Source organism: Acanthopagrus latus, chromosome 24, assembly GCF_904848185.1.
Source record: "Acanthopagrus latus isolate v.2019 chromosome 24, fAcaLat1.1, whole genome shotgun sequence".
NCBI classification, from domain to species: domain Eukaryota; kingdom Metazoa; phylum Chordata; class Actinopteri; order Spariformes; family Sparidae; genus Acanthopagrus; species Acanthopagrus latus.
The window spans coordinates 8,456,827-8,480,108 of record NC_051062.1 but is presented as its reverse complement, the minus strand read 5'-3'; the positions used below and the strand labels follow the sequence as shown (position 1 = coordinate 8,480,108).

At 42.3% G+C, this 23,282-nt stretch overlaps 1 protein-coding gene across 3 annotated transcripts in view; it reads right to left on the bottom strand.

The window, feature by feature from the left end:
- The window catches only part of LOC119015438 (potassium voltage-gated channel subfamily H member 7-like), a 74,371-nt gene that overhangs the window by 33,682 nt on the left and 17,407 nt on the right, over positions 1–23,282 (bottom strand). For 2 of the 3 annotated variants that reach the window (XM_037091406.1, XM_037091405.1), the window contains exons 3-7: positions 15,683–15,838; positions 8,081–8,560; positions 7,107–7,127; positions 6,344–6,367; positions 4,721–4,935 (exon numbers count right to left, since the gene is read on the bottom strand). In XM_037091406.1, coding sequence (XP_036947301.1) covers positions 4,721–4,935; positions 6,344–6,367; positions 7,107–7,127; positions 8,081–8,560; positions 15,683–15,838 — 896 coding nt within the window. The remainder of the gene's footprint in view (positions 1–4,720; positions 4,936–6,343; positions 6,368–7,106; positions 7,128–8,080; positions 8,561–15,682; positions 15,839–23,282) is intronic. The other variant, XM_037091407.1, reaches the window with a different exon arrangement.

Here is a 23,282-nt window from a genome sequence, read left to right as displayed (position 1 = left end):
AGGGGAACAAATATATTTTATTACCTCCAAATTTCCCATTTAAATGAGTTTAGGATGAAGAACAGCAGATGAATCTTAAACAAGCCTTGTGGTTCAAGGAAACAGGCTTAATTCAGTAAAATGTAAATACAGTTAAACTTACATCAACATGCATTAGTGTCTCTGTGCCTTTACAGTGTTGTGCGTGCTGGTTTGTAGAATTGTACCTTGACATGACTGAAGATTAGGTCTAGCAAAGGTCATGTTTGTTGATATGTGAGTAATCTGGCTGTAGGAGTTGAACTTCAGCTCTACGACTGTACACGCTGTACATACTGTACAAACCTAATGTAGATACACATTATCTCCTGACTAAAATCTTGGACAAGCACATTACTTGAGGCATAAAAACTCCACTCTCATAATAAATCATTCATGTGTTAAGTAATGGATGACTTTAAAAAAAAACGCTTCTAGTCTAATAATTTGAAATTTAAACTATGCATTAAAAATATTTCACATAATTCATATAGGGGGAAGGTTGGTTTAGAGCCATGGTGTAACATGTTTGAGAAAAGTCTAAAAAATGCCGTTGTGGGAATACATTTTTAATCATGATCACTTGTGGAAAGTGTGCATAACTTTGCATCAGAACAGAAAATCAAAGGGTTTCCGAGAAAAATACAAACAAAAACAAAAAAATGTGCATGAATTATGTACAAACACCTTCCAAAAACAAGCATGCATAAAATCCGAACAATGTTTTGCATTGAGGACGGAGCTGTGATCCATTCCAGCAAGCCAGGATGTCACTATCATTATCGGTGTTATTGCAGTTACCATATACATCCGAATAGCTTTTAACATCAATATTACAGCAGCGTCATGGACCATTTCAGATAAGAGCCTTGATGACTTGTGGGTAATTATAGGTGCGGGCAGAGGATACATCTATTCATTTAAGTGTCTGACACTTCAATAGCCAGGAATTTTCAGGCCGTGGCTCTCACCGCTGATTATTGTAGCTCTAAGGAGGAATGCAAAGAGAGTGAGGCAGGTGGAGTACATGAGCTGCAAGGGCAGAGAGACAATTACTGTGTATGAGTGAGCGAGAGAATAAAACAAAGCAGAAAAGCCTCAAATGGCTCTATTTTTGCATCCATCACCACCTGCGTGTCGCCTTATCTCTGCCCTGGTCACCTTCATAACCTCTCTGATTGAGAGGAGACGACTGGGGGGGCAGCAGGATGATGTATTGCACAAGAAAAGGCTGAGTGTTAATAATTGAATTGGTTATTAGAATCTCCTGCTCCCGGTGTGATGGCGAGGGTCAAATGCTTTCACCCCATGATATGGGATAACCTTTGAGATCGATCAGAAAACAGCGGACAGACAAAAGGAAGGTGTGGTAAATTATTCAGTGGGCTGCCACTTGTTTCATTACATTCACGACGAAACATGTCATTGCTGTTGACTTTCCAATAACTGTGCTTCGACTGATGTGTTCTTGAATTGATTTTTGTTAGAAAGCTAATGTCGTTTCAACCAAGCTCTTAATTTCTTCACAGCCGTCGTGCAGTTACTGATGACACAAACAACATGGTAACTCTGCACTGCACCCACGGCGCTCTGCATGCATGGATACATTACCCCTCGGCCTACTAGGAAGCCTGGGAGGAGTCGGTCCGTTGGCTGCGTGACAGCTCTGGATTAACGTGTTGCAGCCAATCTGTTCCTAAATAAAAGATCCCGTCTTAATTATTTAACCTACCTACTGTAGCTATGTGCACTTGGCGCAAATTAACTCTCTCTTGTGGGATAATGGAAGGCTCGTTCTGTGTTTGGCTTGGCCTCAAACGATATGCAAATGAGCATCAGCTTGCTTCCCTTCTTCGTTTCTTTTTGCGCTGCACTGACAGGGCTGGGGTATTATTTATAAGAGTGGAGTGTTGTTTCATGTTCTCGTGGCTTCCATCATTAAAAATGATGCATGTGCCACCACTTTGACTCTATGTTCAGCTTCAGATAATACTAAAAAGTTTCAAATGAGGCATTAATGGAAAGTTGTGGGCATCTGAGACTGGAGCTGCATGCACTGAGACGTTCAAAATGTAAGAAGCAGCATGAGAGCTGCTTTCCTTTCTTTTTGACTGGCTCCCTGGGTGAACCCTCCATCTGCCTGTGGTGGCTCTGAAGGCAGCCAAGGCCAGATGAGAGCGTGTCTGTTCACACGCCTTGATCAGAGCTTCAGATGAACTCCGGAGTTGGTTTCAAGACATCTGCTGTTGCTTTTGTGTTCCTCGCAGTCAGGTGTCTAGAGAACTGTTTAAACTGTGGTAGACTGGGATTTGCCGAGATCTCCCCATGGCTTATTTATCTGTGATTATGATCATTTTAATGCCTAGCAGCATGCAATAAGCAAAACAGAAATAAGAGTCTGTGTTGAAAAGCATATGCTCAGTCAGAGATGGAGGAAGAGGGGAGATGAGCTGAAGATTAAATACTGGTGTAGCTACCAGTGTATCCACAGAAACATGTATCTGACAGCTAATTTCCAGGAAGAGCAGCTTGTAGGAGATAAAACTGTGACAACACATGAAACATCACAGAGAGGGAAGAATAAGAGCGAGGATGTTACAGTAACACAGATGAATATTGGACCACTGGCACATAAGAAGAGCTTCACAATTGAATAAAACACATCAGATTGTGGTTATTTTGACAATCATAATGGCTGAGATATGATTCACCTTTGGGAATGTTCTAAGAAGCAATATGAAGATGTCACTGGACATTTTTTTGTACATTTTGACAATTTACAGACTAAACCAATTCACTAATTAATCATTAAAGTAACTTTCAGATGCAGCCCTAGTGCATCAGGTACCAGCAGAAGTCCATTAGAACCACATTAGCAGGAGTGCCCTGTGTGCTGCTTAATAACTTCAGCTTTAAAGCTGGATGGAGAGGTCAGAGTGCCGCACTGTCCTCTCTGTCTCTGCCTCTGGCTCCAGTCGAAGGCCCTCAGCTGAAGTTGCCTTTGAGTGAGAACAGGGGTCAATTTCCATGCCCTCTATCCGTTACACCATTAATGGGCAAAATGCAAAACTGAGACCTAATCAGTGGTTAGGGGCAAAAACCTGAGAATACATTAACTAAGAGTCCTTGGCTCCTCTGTGCTGCCTCTCAGCCACAGCAGGGAAGGTGACAATGACCTCTAACCCTGTCTGTAACTTTAGAAATATGGCCTGAGCTCTGGACACTGTCTGGCAGCAGTAAAACTATCCCTGATTATCTGGCACAGGTGATAGACACCTTGGCCGTTTTACGTATCAGACCCCTTGAGTTTCAATTAATCATCGTGAGGCTCACAGAGGGCAGGCGGGGGGAGGACGGGCAGGGGGTGTGGATGCAATCTGCTGACTTCATCAGCTGCTCAATCTGTGCAAGCGTGATTTGTGATGATAGTAAACGATAATATGATGAACATCGACTTCCAATGTCTCTCCTCTCCAGTCTGCACAACCTCGGATAGTCAGCAACTAATTGGTGTTATGAATTATTAATAAATGCAAAATATACATGCCCACCATAGTTCTTAATTACTTTTTATTTTTAGTCTGAGCAAAGCACCCATAATAATCATGACTTCCTAACAGATGGAGGGACGATGGATTCTATACAACGCTGTCAAGAATAACAACCTCAAAACATTGCTTTTTGGAGAAGAGAAAAAAAGAGAAATTCAAACTGGGGAAAATTGTGTGTTTTATGGACATTTAATCAAGACCGACTGGCTGTACTAGAGGTATACAGATGAATATTCAGACGCAGAAAAATCTGCTGAGCTTATTTGCAGATGGCAGATCCATCCTTTCCCACTCTATTTTAGGCAGATTTCCATCTGATCTGGTCTGTGTCTGGTGAATCACAACCAGTTATATCATACTACATTAATATAGGGCAGGTCTGTTACGAGGACTGACAAGGAAGCATTACTGGTCCAGGTTTGAAAGGTCACGTCACTTGTTTCACTGCCCTGATTGGACGTAGGACTAATACCATTCAGCCAGCAGGTCGGCCCAGCAGCGCACCACCAGACTCACAAAAATCCAACTCAGCTACTGTGTTGCCCATTTTCAACCTCAAAAAATGTACCTAAAACACACTTTACTATACTGTCTAGCTGTAATACACTGCTTGTACACTGTCTTTCGTCCAAAAACTGCCGCAACTTGCATGTGTCACTCAGTGCTCCCTCATTCTTTCTTTGCTGCGATTGGTTGTAGGTCTACCCAATTGCGTCCAGAGGCATTTTGCTCTATGCCCTTTGATAAAGCCCCATGGAAATAAGAAATATCTACCCTTGCCCCACCAGCATGAATGTATCTTTTAAATAAAGTAACTTGATATGAAGCCCAAACACAGCGAGACACAACCTGAAGAGATCTGAGGAAAATTAGTCCTGATCCAAAATGCAGTCCAGACCCACACAGGGGGAGAAGACTAGCAGCAGCATGACGATCGATTAATTAACAAGCAACTGTGGTAGAAAAACAGCAGCGATATAATAATAATATCCTTGGAACGATTATAAAGTCATTTAAAAGTCAAACTCCAAAAACAGTTTGTTTACATGCAAAGACTAATTTTCTGAAATCTCTCGAAGTCTTATTTTCTTATTTTCTCAGAAACTTTTCACTCCTTTTTTGTGGAGAGCCTGGCTGAATTAGCATCTTACCTGCGTGACTTTGTCGGTGACATTGTGCGTGCGGTCCTTGACCTTTGGAGCGATGATGGTTTTCTCAGATGACGGAGGGGAGGGGCACTTCTTCTCATTGTTGGCCTCGGAGAAGTTGAGTGTGATGAGGGGGATCTTGTTGATGGTGCTGTACTTGTTGAGGTTCGAGTCAGAGGTGGAGCCGAGCAGGCTGGATTTGATCTGACTGAGCGGCCCTGAGAGAGACACGACGACAGAGGGACGATGTCATTAAAAATCGCCACATCGTCATTGTGGTTGGGTTATTGCTGATGTGAATTGTGGACATCAGAGAACAGTCTACTGTTCATTTTGTGATTGTTGTGACATGAGTAGTGAGCATGGAGCGGCTCGTACTTTTGGAGTGAGTTCAACCACAACACAATACAACAGATACTGAAATAGAAACTCTACAGCCTCTGATTGACCCGTCTAGGGTGAGGAGGCTTTTCAAGGTTTCTCATTAAAAACTAATGAAGAACACTGTTGGTGAAAGAAAAGAATGATTCAATGCACAAAGAATGCAACTTCACACAGTTACGCCTCGTTTCCACACAGTTTTGTTTTGTCTCTGTAAATACGGACGTACACCTCTAGTGTTCAACGCAACAAAACCTGGGTGTGTGGTTTTTTTAGGTGACTTTATAAAGCTGATGAAAGAAGCTGCAGACACCGTTGTTAGAAGAGAGAAAAACAGAAAGGCAAGGCAAGCCAGAAGGCATTAAGGTGGACAATTAAAGCAACGTTATGTGACGTCGGCCAACTCTTCTGGCATGTCTGGCTTTCCATCTGCTGATTAAAGTCAAGGGGGTTAGCCTCTAACTTCTTTAGGTGGACTAGCCTTTAATGTTGATCGGCTATCTGATCTCATTTAAGGAACATGCATTCTGTATGTTACACAGCTTTTTACTGAGAAGACATGTATAAATAGAGTTGTATTGCATTCATCACTTCAGTTAGCTACATTGTTTTAATGCTAACTTCCTGTTGCACACTCAACATGAAAGATGTGCTTTTTAAAATACATGCAAGGCGTATACAAGGCTGAAGTACGAAAATTAAAGGAGGAGTTTTGCAAACACACCGGAGATTATGTAGCCTTCCATATAAATGAAAGGACTGCTGGCTGAGTTGCATGTCTGCGCACAATCATGTGGAAACAAGGCATTACTCGAACCATCTATCTGTCTGATGAATCAGACAGTGCGGTGAATTAACAAAATGTTCCCTCATCTTAGCACACAGTGTCCTCTACAATTTCACAGCATGGTAAAAACTCCACAAAATTAATTCCCTGTTTTCTCATGAGAGTATTTGGCACCGCAACATTATGTGACAGCACTGTGACGCACACCGACACGTGTTCCAATGAGAGTGGTAAAAAGTGAAAAAGAGAGAATTGCTGAGTTGCACTGGTGGCACTGTTGGTGTTTTTTGTTTCTCCCCCTTTTCACAAAGTACAGTACAGTGATTGAGAGTCAAGGACAGAGAAACAGACAGCTGAGGATGAGAGATTGCATGCACAGCTTCAATACATGCCACAGTAAGGTTACATCACTGCAGTCATGAAGAAAGAAATTAAAAAGGGAAAAGCTGAAGCCATACCCCCAGCCATCCAGGAGCGAGATACTAGCAAACCAGGAGAGAGAAGAAATAGGAGGTAAAAGGGAAAATATGGAAGGATGGGTGGGTTGTAGGGTACAAACAGTACTTAAAATATAACATTATGGCAGTGCTGCATGTAAACCTTTCTTATTAATATTGCAAAACATCAACATTGGTCAGTTATACTTTAATTTATGCATCAAGTCATTGCCTGTGTGAGTGAGATAATGTTGCATGCAGCATATGCACTGCTACGCTTCCATTGCAGCTTACAAAAGGGCCAGCATATTAAATTCAAATGGAAACACAGTCAGGTTTCTGTTCATTCACTAAGACATGGCAGAGTAAACCAGAGGTTGCACAGAAGAAAAGAGAGGTTACAGACAGTGGGAGGTATCATCTTTTAAAGCTTCATTGATTTTCTTCAATGAGCAAACGCAGGAAAAGTAATATGTTGCTTCATGCAGGCGCGTGCAGAGGTCAGTGTGTTTTTTTTTTTTTTTTTATCAGAGGCTTCCCCTGGGCGACTATCTGGGGATCAGCGGGTTATGTGCACTGAGACTGAGGCATTTAGAGCCATTGTTTCGAGGCTCTGGTGCAAGAACTTACAAACACACTGTCAGTCACTCCGCCAAGGCATTTGCATTCAACATCAACCCCAGTCATGTGGAAAAAACGCATGCAACAAGCAGGCTTTGTGCAGCACACATGTAGCATCCATGCTACATGCAATTCAGCAGCTCAAGATGCTGCTGTTCATTACCTTTAATATTGCGACCATTGTCTGTGATGGTGGCGACACAGCGAGGAGAAGGAAGAGAGAGAAAAGAATTTCTGGTTTTCTATCATGACAAATGGCAGCTGGCATTAAACCCCTGCTAGTGCGCCCGTGAACAATTCATTATCGTGAAGTAGACGTATTACTGTGTCAGCCACTGGGAGCTATTTGAATGACGATTGTAGATAAGGGGACGGGGTAGACTGATTGGCCTGGAGGAAACGGGGCCAGTCTGGGGCACTTCTACCCTCATCCAAATGAGGGCCAAAAGGCTAATGAGTGATTTAGACTCAAGGGAAGATCAATAGCACCCGGTACAGATGGTGACTCACTATAATGCTGATTAAGAGACTAGCATCTTGCATTTCCTATTTTGGGACCACAGGGAGTTTGGTAATTAATAAAGCCAAATTACTGTCGTCACGAATAATAAATTCCTTCTTGGTCCCTTAATGTGAAATATAACATTTGGGTAATGACCACTTCTGACTCTTTGTTATTACTGACACGACTTGGCACATAGTGCTTATGTTGAGCAGTAGCCATCAACCACACACACACACACACACACACACACACACACACACACACACACACACACCAAGAGATCTCCCCTTCCAGTAATGCTTTAAAAAATACATGTATAAATGCAACAATTGGCTTTCAAACCAGTTGTGATGTTAGAAAGTGATTTCAGACTTTTATGTTTTAAAGAGATTGGACAAGAGCACCGAGAAACTTTCCCCTTTTGACAGATTCATGTAAAAATAGTCCTTAAGTATCAAATTCAAAGTGACTTTACAAAATGTTAAGTGAAGTTGATCTTGAATGAAAAAACTACATTTAGAACAACTTGTTAGTCTAAAAGACTAAATAAATAAATATATAAATAAACTGTGTTTGATATGCAGTGAAAGCTGCTTTACTGCACACATGAAGGGCTGGTAAGAGATTCCTACCTTCACTGGCATGTCTGTCCCTGAACACCATCTTGGAGTTGGCCCCATAGCCTTCCATGTCATGTACGGAGGAGGCTCTGCGAATACTGCACACACTCTCTCTGGAGGCGGTTGGAGTGAGGCCCGGGATTGAAGGAGCTGCGACGAGTGTGTTCTCCTGGCTCTGGTGCTGCGTCTGGGCCACAGCCTGGTCCGGGTATACCCGGTCCCAGGGGCCCTTAGGCGACGAGTGGTCTAAAGGCCCGGACACGGGGGTGGAGCAATGGCTAGGGCCGATGAGGGCACGGGTGTCGTTGGCGTACGAGGGACTGCAGCTCTCGCGGGTGGTGGGAAGTTGGTAGTCGCGTGTGGCCACCGAGCCGTCACTGTGGCGAGGGGAGTCTACCATGACGGCGTCGGGGTCTTCCTGGGGCAGGGACTGCTTACTGATGCCCAGGAGAGGTAAGGCTGGGAAACGGAAGCGAAAGAATCTCCCTTTCCCTGACAGAGAAGAAGAAAGAGACAAAGAATAGAGCTCATTACTGCCACATTATTCATCTGACATCAGTTTATAGTGACCAGCAACAGAGCACGAAGTGCCTTGGAGCGATTTATTTCATGTATCACCATCAAGTCTGAGGCTGTGAGAGCTAAGTTGCACAATTATCATGAGGAGTCTACACAGCAAGTTACTTGGCTGCTTTGAGACCAAAAACAGCATAAAAACAGAATGCACGGTGCTTTTTAATGAGCCAGTGGGATCGACATAACCCCCAATGACCTTGTGTTGTGTTTTGATGGTGTGTTTGTAGCAGAACTTGCTTGCAGCCTTCAACATCCCCGCTGATATCTCACACTTCTTTGCCAATAGCACTGAAAAGCCTGCCAATGCAGCTATCTTAAAAAGACCCTGGCAGATCAAAACAAATGCCCGCTCCGCCTTGGGCACTAGTTCAATCTTCAATTTCCTTCAATTATTCATGGAGGAGGACATTTACTGAAATATTGTAATGGCAGTAGTGCGTGAGGAGTCGGTCCTTTCAAGAATTATGTGCAGGATTTTAATGAGTGAGTGATAGCTCCTGTGGAGATGAAGGAGTGATATTTAGGGCTCTGCTGTCATAACAGCAGGTACTTCTGAGGGAGCGATGTGCAGGAAAAGGTGAAGAAAAGTGTGAAGTTTGTGAAAATGAGTACATGTACGCTATGTTACGTACACGTAGCACACACCCACTCACACACCATTCACAAAAAGACACACTTAGTTGCATCTAACAATATCTGCAAACATGTCATGAGAGAGACAGTCACGCTTGCTAGATTCCCCATATGGACCACAAACTGTGGCCTGCATGCTGTGAATCATTTAGTCGATTGAACATATGCCATACATACAGATCAGGGCGCTATCTCAGTCCCTGGAAACAAGAGTCACTGTCATGCAATATACTAAAGTCAATCCTAAAAACATTTAAAGTAAAAAGGACAAGCAAACCTGAATAAAATAAAATATAAAAAAAAAACAAATCATGACAGATCATTACGTTCTCTTTTTATAATTGCTGGGCAACAAGTAAATGAGCAAGTAGTTTAACAGCAACCGTGTGGTAATGATGGAGAGTTCACAACCCAACTCAGCCACAGAGAGAGTAGAGAGAGCAGGCAAGTAACTAATAACTACATTTACCAAATAAATGTAGTTGAGAAAAAGTACAATATTTGCCTCACTACTTTATGCAATGAGTAGGTATGTAGCTCTATTAAAAAATATAAACCTACATATTTTTCTCTCTCGTTGTTTTGGTTTGGTAAACACGAGCTAAAATAGATGTGATACCTTTTTGTGGGTTTTTCATTTTTTTTTTTTAAGAGGGAATAATTTAATGCCATTTTCGGACAAATCTGACTGCCCTAGAGCAAAGTACAGCACATTGTATTTGACACACCCCGTTTAGCAGCTATGGATGTATTCAGAGACACAACAGGAGGCAAAATAGAAAATAGAATTAATGTTTGAGGCTCAGCAGGGAGCAGCATGCTGATTTGTTTTCCTTTTACTGGCATGAGACGGAGAGGGAAGAACTACTTTTAGACACAATGCCCAGCATCTGCTCAGGTCAGGTGTGGTGTGTTTCAATTAAAAGGTCAAGTTCACTCAAAACTTAATATTCAGTCAAAATCTACTCACCTCTGTATGGACAGAAAGTTGGGTGAAGTTTCAAAGTCCACAAAACATTACCGGAGCTTCATGGCAAAACAGAGTCGAGCATTCTCCTGAACTTCAAATTTGATTTTTTTTTATATGTTTTTCTGAGTTGGTGCTGTAGTTGTCTTTTGTTATCCATTCATTTGCACATAAATATACAACAATGCATGCGGTCGAGCTCCTGCACCCACTCCAGACAAGGTGGGCACTAACGCTTTTATTTTAGCAGCTACAGTAAAAATTTAAATAATGTTTTTTTAAAATCAATTTTGGATCCTAGGGCCTCAGTAGAGTATAATTCTTGTATTAAGTTAAGAATTAAGTGTGGAACTGGATGCTGGTGACACTGGAAATAATGATTTGCATTAAATTGTTGAGTCAGAGCTGGATCTGGAGCCAGTATGACTACACGAGGTAATTCATCATAATCACAGTGAAACGATGTCTCTTGTTTTTCTGTAAAAGAATCACAAAAGTTTGTTTCATCTGAGGTTGGTGCTACGAGGCAGATAAAACTGCTGATACCTTCTGATCTTCAGTTTTCAGCTGCTCCCAAACCAGCAAATCCAATTTATATGCCAAAGAGTGCGCACAATACAGCGAAACTCTGTTTATTGGGGTTCTTCCCTCCAAAGAAAAATCACTACCTTTTGCAATCACACCACTGCGATATTACAACATCATTCAGTCTTACAGCCTGAGCGCCTCACATTTCCGTTAGCTTGATTTAAACACTGATAAAATGACACCTTAACAAAATAATGAATGGTAGCTCATGAGCTTTCACATGCTCACAGCTCTGTTTCTAATTACTGTGCCTGGAGGATAAACATGTATACCACAAATCTTTTAATTAGCTCATAAGTCAGTCATGCATCGACTGTGTGTGCTGAGAACGTTGTATTGAGCTATATTTAATGGTGATATTGAAAAGGCTAAACCTTGCAGGAATATGCTGTTAGTGTGCTCTGTGTGTGTGTGTGTGTGTGTGTGTGTGTGTGTGTGTGTGTGTGTATTGTACAGTGTGTGCTCGCTCTAACTCCCTCTCAAACCCTCTCATTCTTAGCCTGCAAAAACTCACCAGCGGCTTCACACAACCAATGGACGTACAGTGGCCCTTGTTGCTATGATACCGGGTAGTAATATTTGCATTGAATATTAATTGGGCCCTCAGATCCCCATGTTGGGGAGTGAAATGTCTTTCTGTAATGTGAACATGATTCAGATGTCAGGGGAGAAGTAGAGAGAGAACAATAGAGCCTGATCCTCTGGTAAAAAGCCGGGACAAAAACGGCTTTGTGTCCTTTTGTTTTTCCCTGCTGCTCTTGTGGTTTTGCTGACGTTGAATGAAAATAAAAAAAACCTGATTTGCATGCAGTGTTCTTTTACCTTAAGGAGTGTTTACCTGGGCTCCCAGTTCTCCTATTACTCACCAGCTCTAGAGAATAACATGGATAATTCTGCTGTGTCCCCACTTTGCCCCCAACTCATTTATATAGAGAGAAAACTAAATTATTACTGCAATGAGCCTCAGTTAACAGAGGTACATTTTGATTTTGGCATTTTTCTTAATTATATAATAAACATGGAGGAGGGAAAGGAATCAAAATGGAGGAATTTCAGCTACAGTTGGTCTTGTGCAGGTGGCTGTCGCTGTCAGTCATGCAGATACTTTGGCCGACCACTCATTTGCATAGATTTGGTACCCTGCACCTGCAGCGTTCATGTGTCTCCTCGTGGAAACACACCATTGTTGGCTTTTAGCTCCTGGTGCCTGTAGCATTCACCCTCTCCTCTTATGAACACACTTAGTACACACTTTTATGAGGCTTTCACTGGACATTTTCAGTGTCCTGCTGTATCAGTGCTGCAGGGGAAAATCAAAGCAGTTTATTTTCTTCCCCTGAATGACAGTAGGTCGTGCTGAGCTTGGTGTAGCCATTGTTGGCTCCAGCTTAGGGGTTGTCGAGTACTTGTATTGGATAAGAGGCTGAAAGAGTACAGATCCATCAAAACAGGATTTTTTTCACTACACATTATGTCACTATTTTAACTTGAAAATAACAGCTACAAAATCATTTTGATGCTACACTAACTTGTAATAGGGAGAATGGCGCTACATGCCCTTCCTTGCACTCTTTATGTACCATGTCACACACCACCAACTATGACGGTGAAAACAGGTCATATTTATAGAAAATGTTTTCTTGTTTTTCCTCCTGCTGATCTGCTTCAACGTTTTGTGATGAACAGAATTTCCTGGTGGACAGCTTTAGTTGTTACAAAGTAACCACTCACTGCTGCTGATTGTAGCTGCAGTTAGCTAGCTCCGATAGGCGAGCAGCTAGCAGACTATGCCCACAGCAGTTGGGAGGTGGTTCCACAGCTGGCACTGAGCTTTGAACCACTGTGATGTGGAGGTTTTCAGGCCAGTGACAAGGAATGTTGAGCCTCTACGGAAATCACGATACAGGCGAGACCAACTGATGGAGGACACTAAGAAGAGAAAAAGAGAGAGTGACTGAGAAAGAGGCCAGATGGGAGTAAATCTTGACTGGCTTTTTGGCGTTAGCAAGGTCAAAACTTTGACAAAATATAAAAGGCTACATGGCAGACACCAACCTACACTTCTTGCTTTTGGACTACTGAGTAATAAAGTTGGCTTGCTATGTGTTGTGTTTTGTCGTTGCACTTGCTTGATGTTTGTCTGTATAAGCGAGGACTTACACAGTTGACTTGCTAGTGTTCAATCCATATTTACTACAATTGTGTGAGGTGAATCCCAATCCGAAACTGTGAGAAATTATTATTGCATAATGTTGCTTTAATACATTTCTTCACATAGCACGTTTAAATGCCACTTGACTTTTTTGTGTGGAAGTCGCTCTTCTCCGCCGCATCAAACCAAAATGGGGAAATCCAAGACAGCTGCAGAATGTATGAAATCATCGCAGGGCAGCGGAGGCAATCGATAGGCATCACCTAATGCCCGGCTGCTCATTCCCAAGAGGCAGTCTACATAATGCAACACATGGATCATCACCTCGCACCATCTGAAGGCAGCTTCTTCTACACATACTGCAGAGCTGCTCCTCAGAATAGCAACATGATGGGTTTCATCCAAGTTAAATTTACATCTGTAGCAGTTTGTTCTCTTAAATCATGCAGAGTTATTCATAATGTGTGACCTCTGTCTATCTGCTAGTAAAAGTGCAGTAGAGTTAGCTGTGATGAAACGAAGCCAAGAACTTCCAACTCTCTCTGGTAATCCCTGCGACGGCAGCGGCTGCATGTAGGCAGAGAGAGAGAAAGAGGGGGAGAGAGAGAAAGAGATGGTGTCCAGTACTGAGACTCGCCCTTGTAAACAAATCTGACCGTCAAGCACCAGATTTGCAGGAACGCCCACTTAGATATTCAGATAAGCATGAATAGGCTGTAATTCACAGAGACCTGCTCCATCAGGGATTGCCCTTGTGTTTGGTTGGGCAACCTCCCATAGAAGAGTGAAAGGAGTAGGCCTTATCAGCGACACGTACACGCAAACACTCACAAATTGAAAAGCTTATACGTTCACGCATGGTTTCGCGAGAGTCTGTACACAAACACACACAAGAGTAGCTTTTACACTCAACACACGCGTTCCCACTCTGTTCCCCACCCCACCCCCATCCCACCCCCATCCCACCCCCATGAGGCACCGCAGCCTGTTAAGGGCCTCATCCAATTACAGTCATCCAGAGGTGACCTCTGGTCCTCTATGCTGCTGCTTTATATGTCACAGACACAAAGTGGAGGAAGAGAGCGACAGAGAAGAGAGAGGAGGCATCAAGAGCGTGTTTGAGCGCACCGCAGGGGAATGGCATTATACAGCATTACACCGACAGCTCTGGGAAGCTGAGTCCTCTGCAGCACTGCTCCAGTAGTTCATCAGGCCATCCTGGCAGGCTATGAGCTATAATTGGGCCAGACCTTTGAGATGATGGCAGGCTAACACATCAGTGTCTGCTAAACGCTGGTGTCAACATGCCAAAGGAGCTGTCTAGCAGGGATATCCTGCACCGCACTGTTGCGAGGAGAAGTGAATGTGATCGCCACAAGTTATGTCTGCATAAGCACAGTGCTAAGAAGGCTAAAGATGCTAGAGAAATGCTTTGCATAATAGCATCTAGCAGGTTGTGCAGCATTAATATTAGGGTCATGTCAAGTAGTTAAGACACAGCAGGGACTGCGTAAAGGCAAAAATTGATGTGGATGTGGGAAAAGGTTGCAAGTAAAAGGTCATAACTAGCTGTTACACTACTATCACTTGTTTTCTTCCTGCTTGCTCTTTCCATGTGATGACGTCTTTCTTCTGTACATGTACAAGTGTAAACCCTTCATGAAATCACCAAGTGCTTTGTGCATGGCCAATTTGAACCCTTGAACTTGGCATTGTGGCTGACAGCATGGAGCTTGGGAGGATACTGACTGGATCTGACCAAGAACCTGAGGACAAGCCTTGGTAGCGTCAATCACAAGGTAGCGATGCCTGAAAGCATACTCTACTTTGTGGTCATTTTTAGGGCACTGACACACCAGATGAAGGTTGGCCATCTGCCAATGTCAGGGCCGTTGGTTAGCGTCTTGTTGCCTGCACCACTGGCACGAGACGGCCCTTGTTGATGGCTTTTTCACTGACTGAGTTTGTAGAATCAGCAGCGCAACATGTCAGTGAGAAAACTCACTCTGAAGAAACAGAAGAAGAAAGGAAAAGCCACTTGAGACTTTCAGTGTAGTATCCAGGATTTCACCCACTTATTGCGATGAATGCAATTTGCAACTTTTTTGTAAGACATTCTGAATGAGAAGTGCAGATGTTAGTGTAAATGGTTTAAAAAAAACTGGTGATATGGCAAGGTATTTCTTCTTACAAAGGCATAGAATGTAAGAGCTACTTGGCCACTGACTGTAGTCTTTTCGTGCTTTGATGTCAGTTTCATTTGTCAGGCCCTTACACTAAATGGGACCATAATTTACAAAATTAATGTCATTGACTTGAAACTAGTATTTGAGACCATAAACTCATTAGGAAATTGCTTATCAGGGTACTAATTCAAGTAAAAACTAGGATCATTTTCTCATAAGCTCACATACAATAGGATTCCTTTTTGAAACCAGATGACTCGCCCCTAGTTGGCCATTAGCAGGAATGCAGGTACTGCAATGGCTTCATCTTTCAGAACTAGGAGCGTCATCCATGCTCTATATAGCCACAGGTACATGGAGTACATGTAGGAACAGAATAAAAGAAAAAAGGTAAAACGGTATATATTTCTCCTGTCAACAAGGCCAGGAAAAGGGAGTACAAGCTTTCACCATACGTCATGTCACCTTGCACTAACCTCCTTGCCTCCAGCCTATTTTATAACTTTACTCACATTGGTCAGCTTTGGATGGTGAGGTGTGGTTGAGTCTCTCCAGTGAGTCACTGCTGCCTTCGTCCAGGATGTAATCGAAGTTAAGGATGAACATCATCACCACGCCCTCCTCGTTCTTCACTGGGATGATATGTGTGGCGCACAGGAAGTCCGAACCTGACCAACAGGAACATATATCAGGGTTAGAAATGGTTAATAAACTTTTATGTTTTGTGAGTGATGGACTTGGTACAAGATCCACTGCAATCAGTTATAGAGGCCTGAAATTATGAGCCCCATCAATCTACAAGGCAAGTTGGCCTGATTGAAAATTCTTAATCTAATGATTTTCTGTGCCAAACAAGATGGTAAAACCCCTGAACAAAGGCTCAAAGTAACATAACAGCGTTTCAGATACAGTGCAGCTTGACCCTGGAGCTTTCCATTAACACTCTTTGACATTCAAATATCTTATTCCAAATAAAGCCGTGTGTGCGGAAACGGAGGAGAAATGAGGGGGAAAAGGTCAAGAGGTCCGCTGAGAGGAAAGCCTTGGGAGCTGAATGATTTCATATATCCAGACGTGCCCCGAGTCTGTCCTGCTACAGTTCAGTACAGTCAAATACAGTGCAAACATCAGTTCACCTCTAGTTAACATTAATGCCTGATCCAATTTATATCCACCCTGGTGACAGGACATGCAAAGTCATCACTGTGTAACACAAATAATGATGCGTACACACGCAAATACAGCAACCAAGAAAAAAGGTCAAAATTAATTGATTCTAGTTTATGAATGAGAAGGTTTTCTGGTGTCTTTACTCCCCTGTGACAGTAAACTGAGTATCTTTGAATTGTGGATTAAACAAGACAACTGAGGATGTTTTCTTGGGGTTTAAGAAATACTGATTACAATTTTCTGATATATTATAGACCAAAAACCTCATCAATTAATTGAGAAATCGTTAAAATCATTAGTTTCAGCCCTATTCCTCACAATTTGGTCTCACAGAAAAAAGTTAAATTGCTCTCAGTACTTTATTCCAATTATTAGGGTTGCCGATGGCTCCATAGTGGGAGGTAAATTTAATGCAACCCTGCTCAGTCGCTAATGCCTCTAAATGTTCCTAATTTATCACAGCAGACAAGAGAACACAGAAGAAACTGAGATGGTGCACCACTTACACCATCTGTCTTGTCTTCGCACCAAATCAAATATAATGATTCAGAAAATAAGATAAAGATAGTCGCCAAGATATTTTAGATTTCCCTGACTTCATTGATAAGTTGAGGTAGCATCTTTGGTTGCCAGCATTGACTAGATGAGCTGTAGAGAAGCTCAAGGTTACTGGTGTAGAAAATGAAGTGTATATTAAGTTTTAAATAATAAACGTGGACATCTCTGGAAGATGCTCTCCCTCACATTAAGCTCGAAGTCCTGCTGTCACCACGAGGCTATTTATAGCTCGCCCAGCAGGCACCCGGCCTACAGCATTTCTTTACTGGGGGAAACACAGAGACACAGACACACTGCTGCTGCTGCTGCTGACTCTATTCATGCACTTGCGAACATGTGCACACACACCGCTGTCACACACAGACCTACGCAAACAAAATAATAGCAGAATACTAGCTGCGGTCATTTTCCCCTCATTGTATCACCGTCAAACCAAGAAACCCTATTGTGAAGCAACATAACAAACCGGCGCCCTACCAGTCCGGGGTTTGATTTATGTATTGGGGAGCAATGATTCCGCTGGGCTAAGCAGTAACCTGCCCCTAACAGTACATCAGTGTCACTGTGAGTGGATGGAGCCATTAATTTCAGTCAGACGGAGTGATGGGGGGGGGCAAGCAGTATCACGCCTCTCCTGCCTTCAGTGACGATATGCAAAAGAGGCCCTGGCTCCAAGTGGAGGTGTCTCTGCTTTCGTGGTTTCCAGCACTGTAGCTGAAGGGAAAACATACTGTATGCTGCAAGAGGGCCTGGACTATCAGTGGAAGTTTTAAGAGGAACAGAAAAAGGCTTTGGGAGAAAATTCAGATGATCTTGTATACTTGACTAATCCCAAACAACTCCTTGTAAGACATAAAATGATGTCAGTGTAGGAGCCTTTACATACTGACACTAAAGTACAAACGTGTCCGTTTTATCTCCGTAAGCACAAGGAGCAGCAACGACAGTGATGGGCGTGCTATTATTTAAAACCCTGACAATTCATTTTGTTTTGCAAACTAAAAACGACGGATGCGTGTCTCCATGGAAACAAGTGAGCGCTCTGAAGAAAAGCTAAACTTCCTGTGCCAAGTTGGAGATTAGTTTTTCTTTTTTGTCCAGCATGAAGAAACTTCAAGATGTTTCTCAAATGAAGACATCTGTCAGCTTGAGAGACATTGGCACATTTTACACCTTGCAAAAGTTAAGGCTTAGCTACTCAATACCAGACTAAACAAGTTAAGATAGAGCTTATTGTGCATCATCATGGACTCATTTCCTCTGCAGCAACACAAGCAGACACAGAAACAAGCTTCAGCTGAAGAGGTTAAACTGATGATTGAGGTTGCAATGAGTGGCTATCATGCGAAAAACAAATTTCTTCTGCACATAATTCATCCCTTAGAGTGCCTTTGTTTAACCTCTGCATGCATCATGAAGGCATGTAACCCCAGCTTTGTAAAGCAATCTGTGTGCATATGTGTGTGCATGTGTGTGTGTGTGTGAGTGCATGCACTCTAAAAATAAGCCGGTTGGAAACCATAGGCATATATAATTCAAAGGAGCTAAGTATTATGTTCTAGAAAGCATAATGGTTGTTTAGGCAATATAAGAAAGAGGAGGCTCGATGGTTATGTGTGTGGAGAGAGAGTTGGTTCCAGAATAGATACATATCAACAAATTTAAATTACCTCAGGCCTAAATACATTTCTCATTTACATGTTATGAAGGATGTGGACACGGCAGGTCATCTGGGACAGGTTTACTCAGCGTTATACTCCTCACCTGTGGAACAAGCTTCCTGAATACCTTTGGTCTGTTAAAACTGTGAACTAATTCAAAATCAGGGCTTAAGCATTACTGGTTACTGTGGCTTTTACTGGAGCATTATTATTCATTTGCTTGCGTTTGCATTTTTAAATCTTTGACATGCGACTTTTACTTTTCTTAATATATTTATTTCTATTTCTAATGTATGTCTATGCCCCTGTAAAGCAATCTGAATTGCCTTATGTCTGAATGATGACATATTAATGGGAATGGCACTCAGTAGAGCCTATAACTGCTTCTACCATAACTCCATCAACTTGTACTTGCTCATGGATACCAGCCACCTAAATACACCTGATTTTGTCCATAAAGATCAATACTTTATTCACTGAGAAACTAGCGAAAAAGTAAGAGATAATTAGAAAACAATCCAAGATCTGCACCAAAAGTTAAAGGGGTCTATTCTGGGCTGAGACCTGTCCTCGATCCAGGTTTTGTGGAAATCCTTTTAACCCTAAAACCAACAACATCTTGTATCACAAACTTTGGCTGAAAACCTCGAAATGCAGCTAATAAGCTTGTCAAGCACGAGACATCTATAGATACATCCATCATAATTTCCATTCCATCTATTAAAGTTAATCATTGTTTTGTTCATGCATGTGTGTAACATTATGTCAGATACTTGCAACAACAGCTAAATGCATTTGAATTTGAAAGCAAGAGGAAGAGAGGTCAACTGTACCGGCATAAGAGGGGACTATGCATTTTGTGTGTGTGTGGGTGTGTTTATGTCATGTGTAGGTGTGTGTGAAGTGGGACAGAGTTGGAGTGGGGTATACAGTGCAGTATGTGGGTATGTGTGTTAATTCTCTGTATTAACCTCCACCTCTATTTGTCTATTTGTGCTTCAAATCTGCATCCTAATGTAAAACTGACAATATCATCTGCTACTGCTGGCTGTAAGAGCCGGAGCGGCGCTCATTTCTTTTTTTTCCCCATTACTCTCAAAGATGTACATAAGTGTGTGATGAGGCACAACAGAATGAATTCATTCTGAAATAAAATAAATCTGTTAATACAATTTATTTTTCCATTTCCTACTCTTTCCCCTCCATTTCCCATTATAACTTACGTCTTTTCACACACTGTCTGCCTCAGTCACTCTTTTCTCTCTCCACGTCTTCGTCTGTCACTCTCTGCCTGCTTCACTGTTATTAAATCCACCCGACTCCACTCGTTTGTTTTCTTTTTTCTAACTATCCCCCGTTTCTCCCTTCAGCCTCACTGTGCCTGCTCACTCTTTCCCTATCAGTGTGTAGGTCTCTCTTCCTGAGAAATGAGATAGCGGCCCAGGTTCTCTGCAGGAAGGCCACCTGACGTGTTATAAGTGGACAGATCAAACAGATCTCTGGCGCTGCCGCTGATGCAAATTTCAGCCTGTCTGCAGCCTGCACATCCTGCCTCAGCGGAGGGTCAAAGACAAACACACACATGCGCGCACACACTCACGCAAACAGAAATAACATTTACATTGCTCAGTCGCACACTGGTATAGAGATGGATGAGCATGCACACGAGAGGCGCACGCAGACAAACACTAATGAGGTTCACAGATCTCAGCTCAGCACAGACACAAACACAGTGGCTCACACACAGCCTGCCGGCAGCATTAATTAGCAGAATGTTCGCTGTCCAACTAAATCTAATAAGCAGGCGATGGAGCTGGTTTACACGGTGTGGTGCAATGAGAGAACGCACCTTTGAAAGGCACTAAAACAGCTTCACTCAGAGTATCTCGGATTTGAATATTCATACGGAGCGGCACAACAAAACGTAGTGAAACATCATAATATGATACATCTGTGCCATCAGGTCTTCTGTGTAAACAGATTGAGAAATAGAAAAGGTGACTCTGCACTCTCCTTCTCAACTCAAATACAATCATGGATGGATGCACCGAACAAAATCTTTTCTTTTCTGCACTCTAATCCTTCAAGGATGATGGAAGGAGGAGAGTGCTGACTTGTGCTTTGAGGGAGGCAAACAATCTCAAACTTTGGCAAGGTGAAAGTCAGTTAAAAAACACAGAGCTGCCAATCACACACATAAACACACACACAATCCATGAGAACAGCAGAGTGAATCCTATAAAAACAACCTGATAAGCCTACTGCGCTGCTAGCGCATTGCTTCACTGGCCTGGTGTGTCAAAGTCAAGCCATAAGCCTGAGGCCTGAGTGGAAACGTAGGTCTTATCGATTTAAACATTTTCCACTCGGCTTCATTTCCTCCCTGACGCGGCGCCGCCTACCTGGATTAATAGGGCTACCTGGTAATCTGTTGCTACACAGATGGCTCGGCAGGATGACAGCACGGCATGGCACCAAGTGCGTACACAGAATATGCCAAATCACAGTATGCTGAGGGGCTCTTGAATGTTTTCAGACAAAGCTGCGTTGTTTAGCGTCACCGCTACTTTGGTGCTGTGGGGGATTCAGTTTTCAGTCTGATAAACCAAAAGATTAAAGAAGGCCGGTCCACACACACGAAAATCACCTCCACGCCAGTTTGTTTTGGACTGGATGACGACTGGTTGTGAGTCAAGGAAAAAGCACAATTATATGCACAGACAGATGGAGATTTGTGGCTATTCATCCAAAACATGCTGGAGAAACAAACACAACCAACTTGGATTTTTAAGCATACGGTCTGCTTTCGTTTGTTTGACCTTGAGATTTGGACTGAAGGCAGCACCACTGTTGGACGTCAGGACAAAGTTCAGATGAGGACGCTCTGATACACCGCTGACCAACTGTTCCCACAGAGATGTACCTTCGTTACACAGAGCTTGCCAACCCACACACACACACACCCCCCACTATGATATTACCTCCCTGTTCACCTCAGTAGACTCACCCTGTGTCTCTTGCCACCTCCCCGTTCTTTAGCTTAAGTTATATTAATTACACTTTATAAAAGGTTGCGTCGGTTCAACCTCATTTTCAGCTTGAGGGCTCACTACTCCTCTGTGGTAAAGGTGATGCACTCCCCTCGCTACTGCTTTTGCTCACTTTCATTTCAGTCTATTGTATTAATAATTAAACAGGGATGTGGTTTTTGTTTTTCATGCAGATGAGGTCGACTTTTCTTATTATCACTGTATATACCAAAGTCCTCCTTACATTTATTTACCCATACAAACTATTTAAGTTAAGATTTAACTTGATTCAAAACACTTCATCCAATTCATTAGCTTAGTGAAAACAACACTAGTGTTGATTCACATATACCTCATTCATACAGACTTTATCCCATCCTATACATGACATAGTAATGTTTTTTTGTGTCTGAACTGGTCAAAAAAGCAAAAAAAAAAAAAAAAAATCCACATAATGCTAGAGTACCTGTGCAATCCAGCTGTCTCAGTTGTGCAGTCATATTTATTTTGATACTTTTTTAGTATATTGCTACAAACCATTTGTGCATAGCAACTATGGCATTGTTGGTCACTGTGTCATTCAATCACTATAAATTCTTCACTATTAATTCATCTCGAAAAGGTTGCAAATCAATCAAAAAGGAAAATAATCATGAGTTGCAACCCTAAGGTTTAGTATGAAAAGTAATCCTACTCATTATCCAAAAAGACTTTTTAGATGCTAAATTATGGAGCCCTGAGGTCCTGAAAAATAATTATTTTTGATATTATGTACACAAAAAAATATCTTGTGCAGCTCTTTAGGGACACTTTTGTTACTTTTGCACCATGAATATTTCTTCTTAGCACATGGTAAATCCCATCACACAGCTCTATAATAATGTATCATATGTTTTTTTGCATATTAAACCAAAGTAACTACAGCTGTTCAATCAATATACTGAAGGAAGCAAATTGCACTGTATTCTTCTTTAGTCTCAACTCTTTATTCCTTGTATATTGAGAGCAATGTTAACAGAGTAAATTTCCTTGTGTGTGTGTGCACATAGCTGGCCAATGAAGTTGATTCTGAGAAAGTACAAATATGGAGCTACCTGTTATTTCATTACAGAAAATCCCTTTATTACAACTGAAGGAATCTGACTGAACAAACAGGATTTGTTGAGTGTGCGCACATAGGCGGAGCAGTGAGAGGAGTTCTAGTTTCAAGATGCTGGAAATTTCATTAGATTCTATTTCCACTATCAATAATTAAGACAATGCAGCTCAACGTGCGCTTGTTCACAGAAGCAGGGTGCACACACATTGATCACCAGGTGTGATTAAAATGCCTTCCTTTCCCTTCCACACACACACACACACACCAAGCACACAAACACACACAGACCAGTTCAACATCTGCTGACTGGTTGTATCTAACGGTGATTGTGGGATGATGGCATATGGGAATCTTTATAGCCCTCATTTGGAGAAACTGCTGCCAGGAGTATCGCAGTCAAAACCTTTCTAAATTGCGTGTGTATGTGTGTACATCCAGTCGTTAGGTGTGTGAGTGACACTGATGGGAGCTGAGCCTCCAGCAGCAGGGAGCTGCTGGTAGGTGCTACACTGCTTGAGGGGTTATGGTGACATCTCCCTCTCTCTGTCAAAAGCTCAGCGGGGAGCGTCTTCATCTTGGCACGGCTAATTGTCAT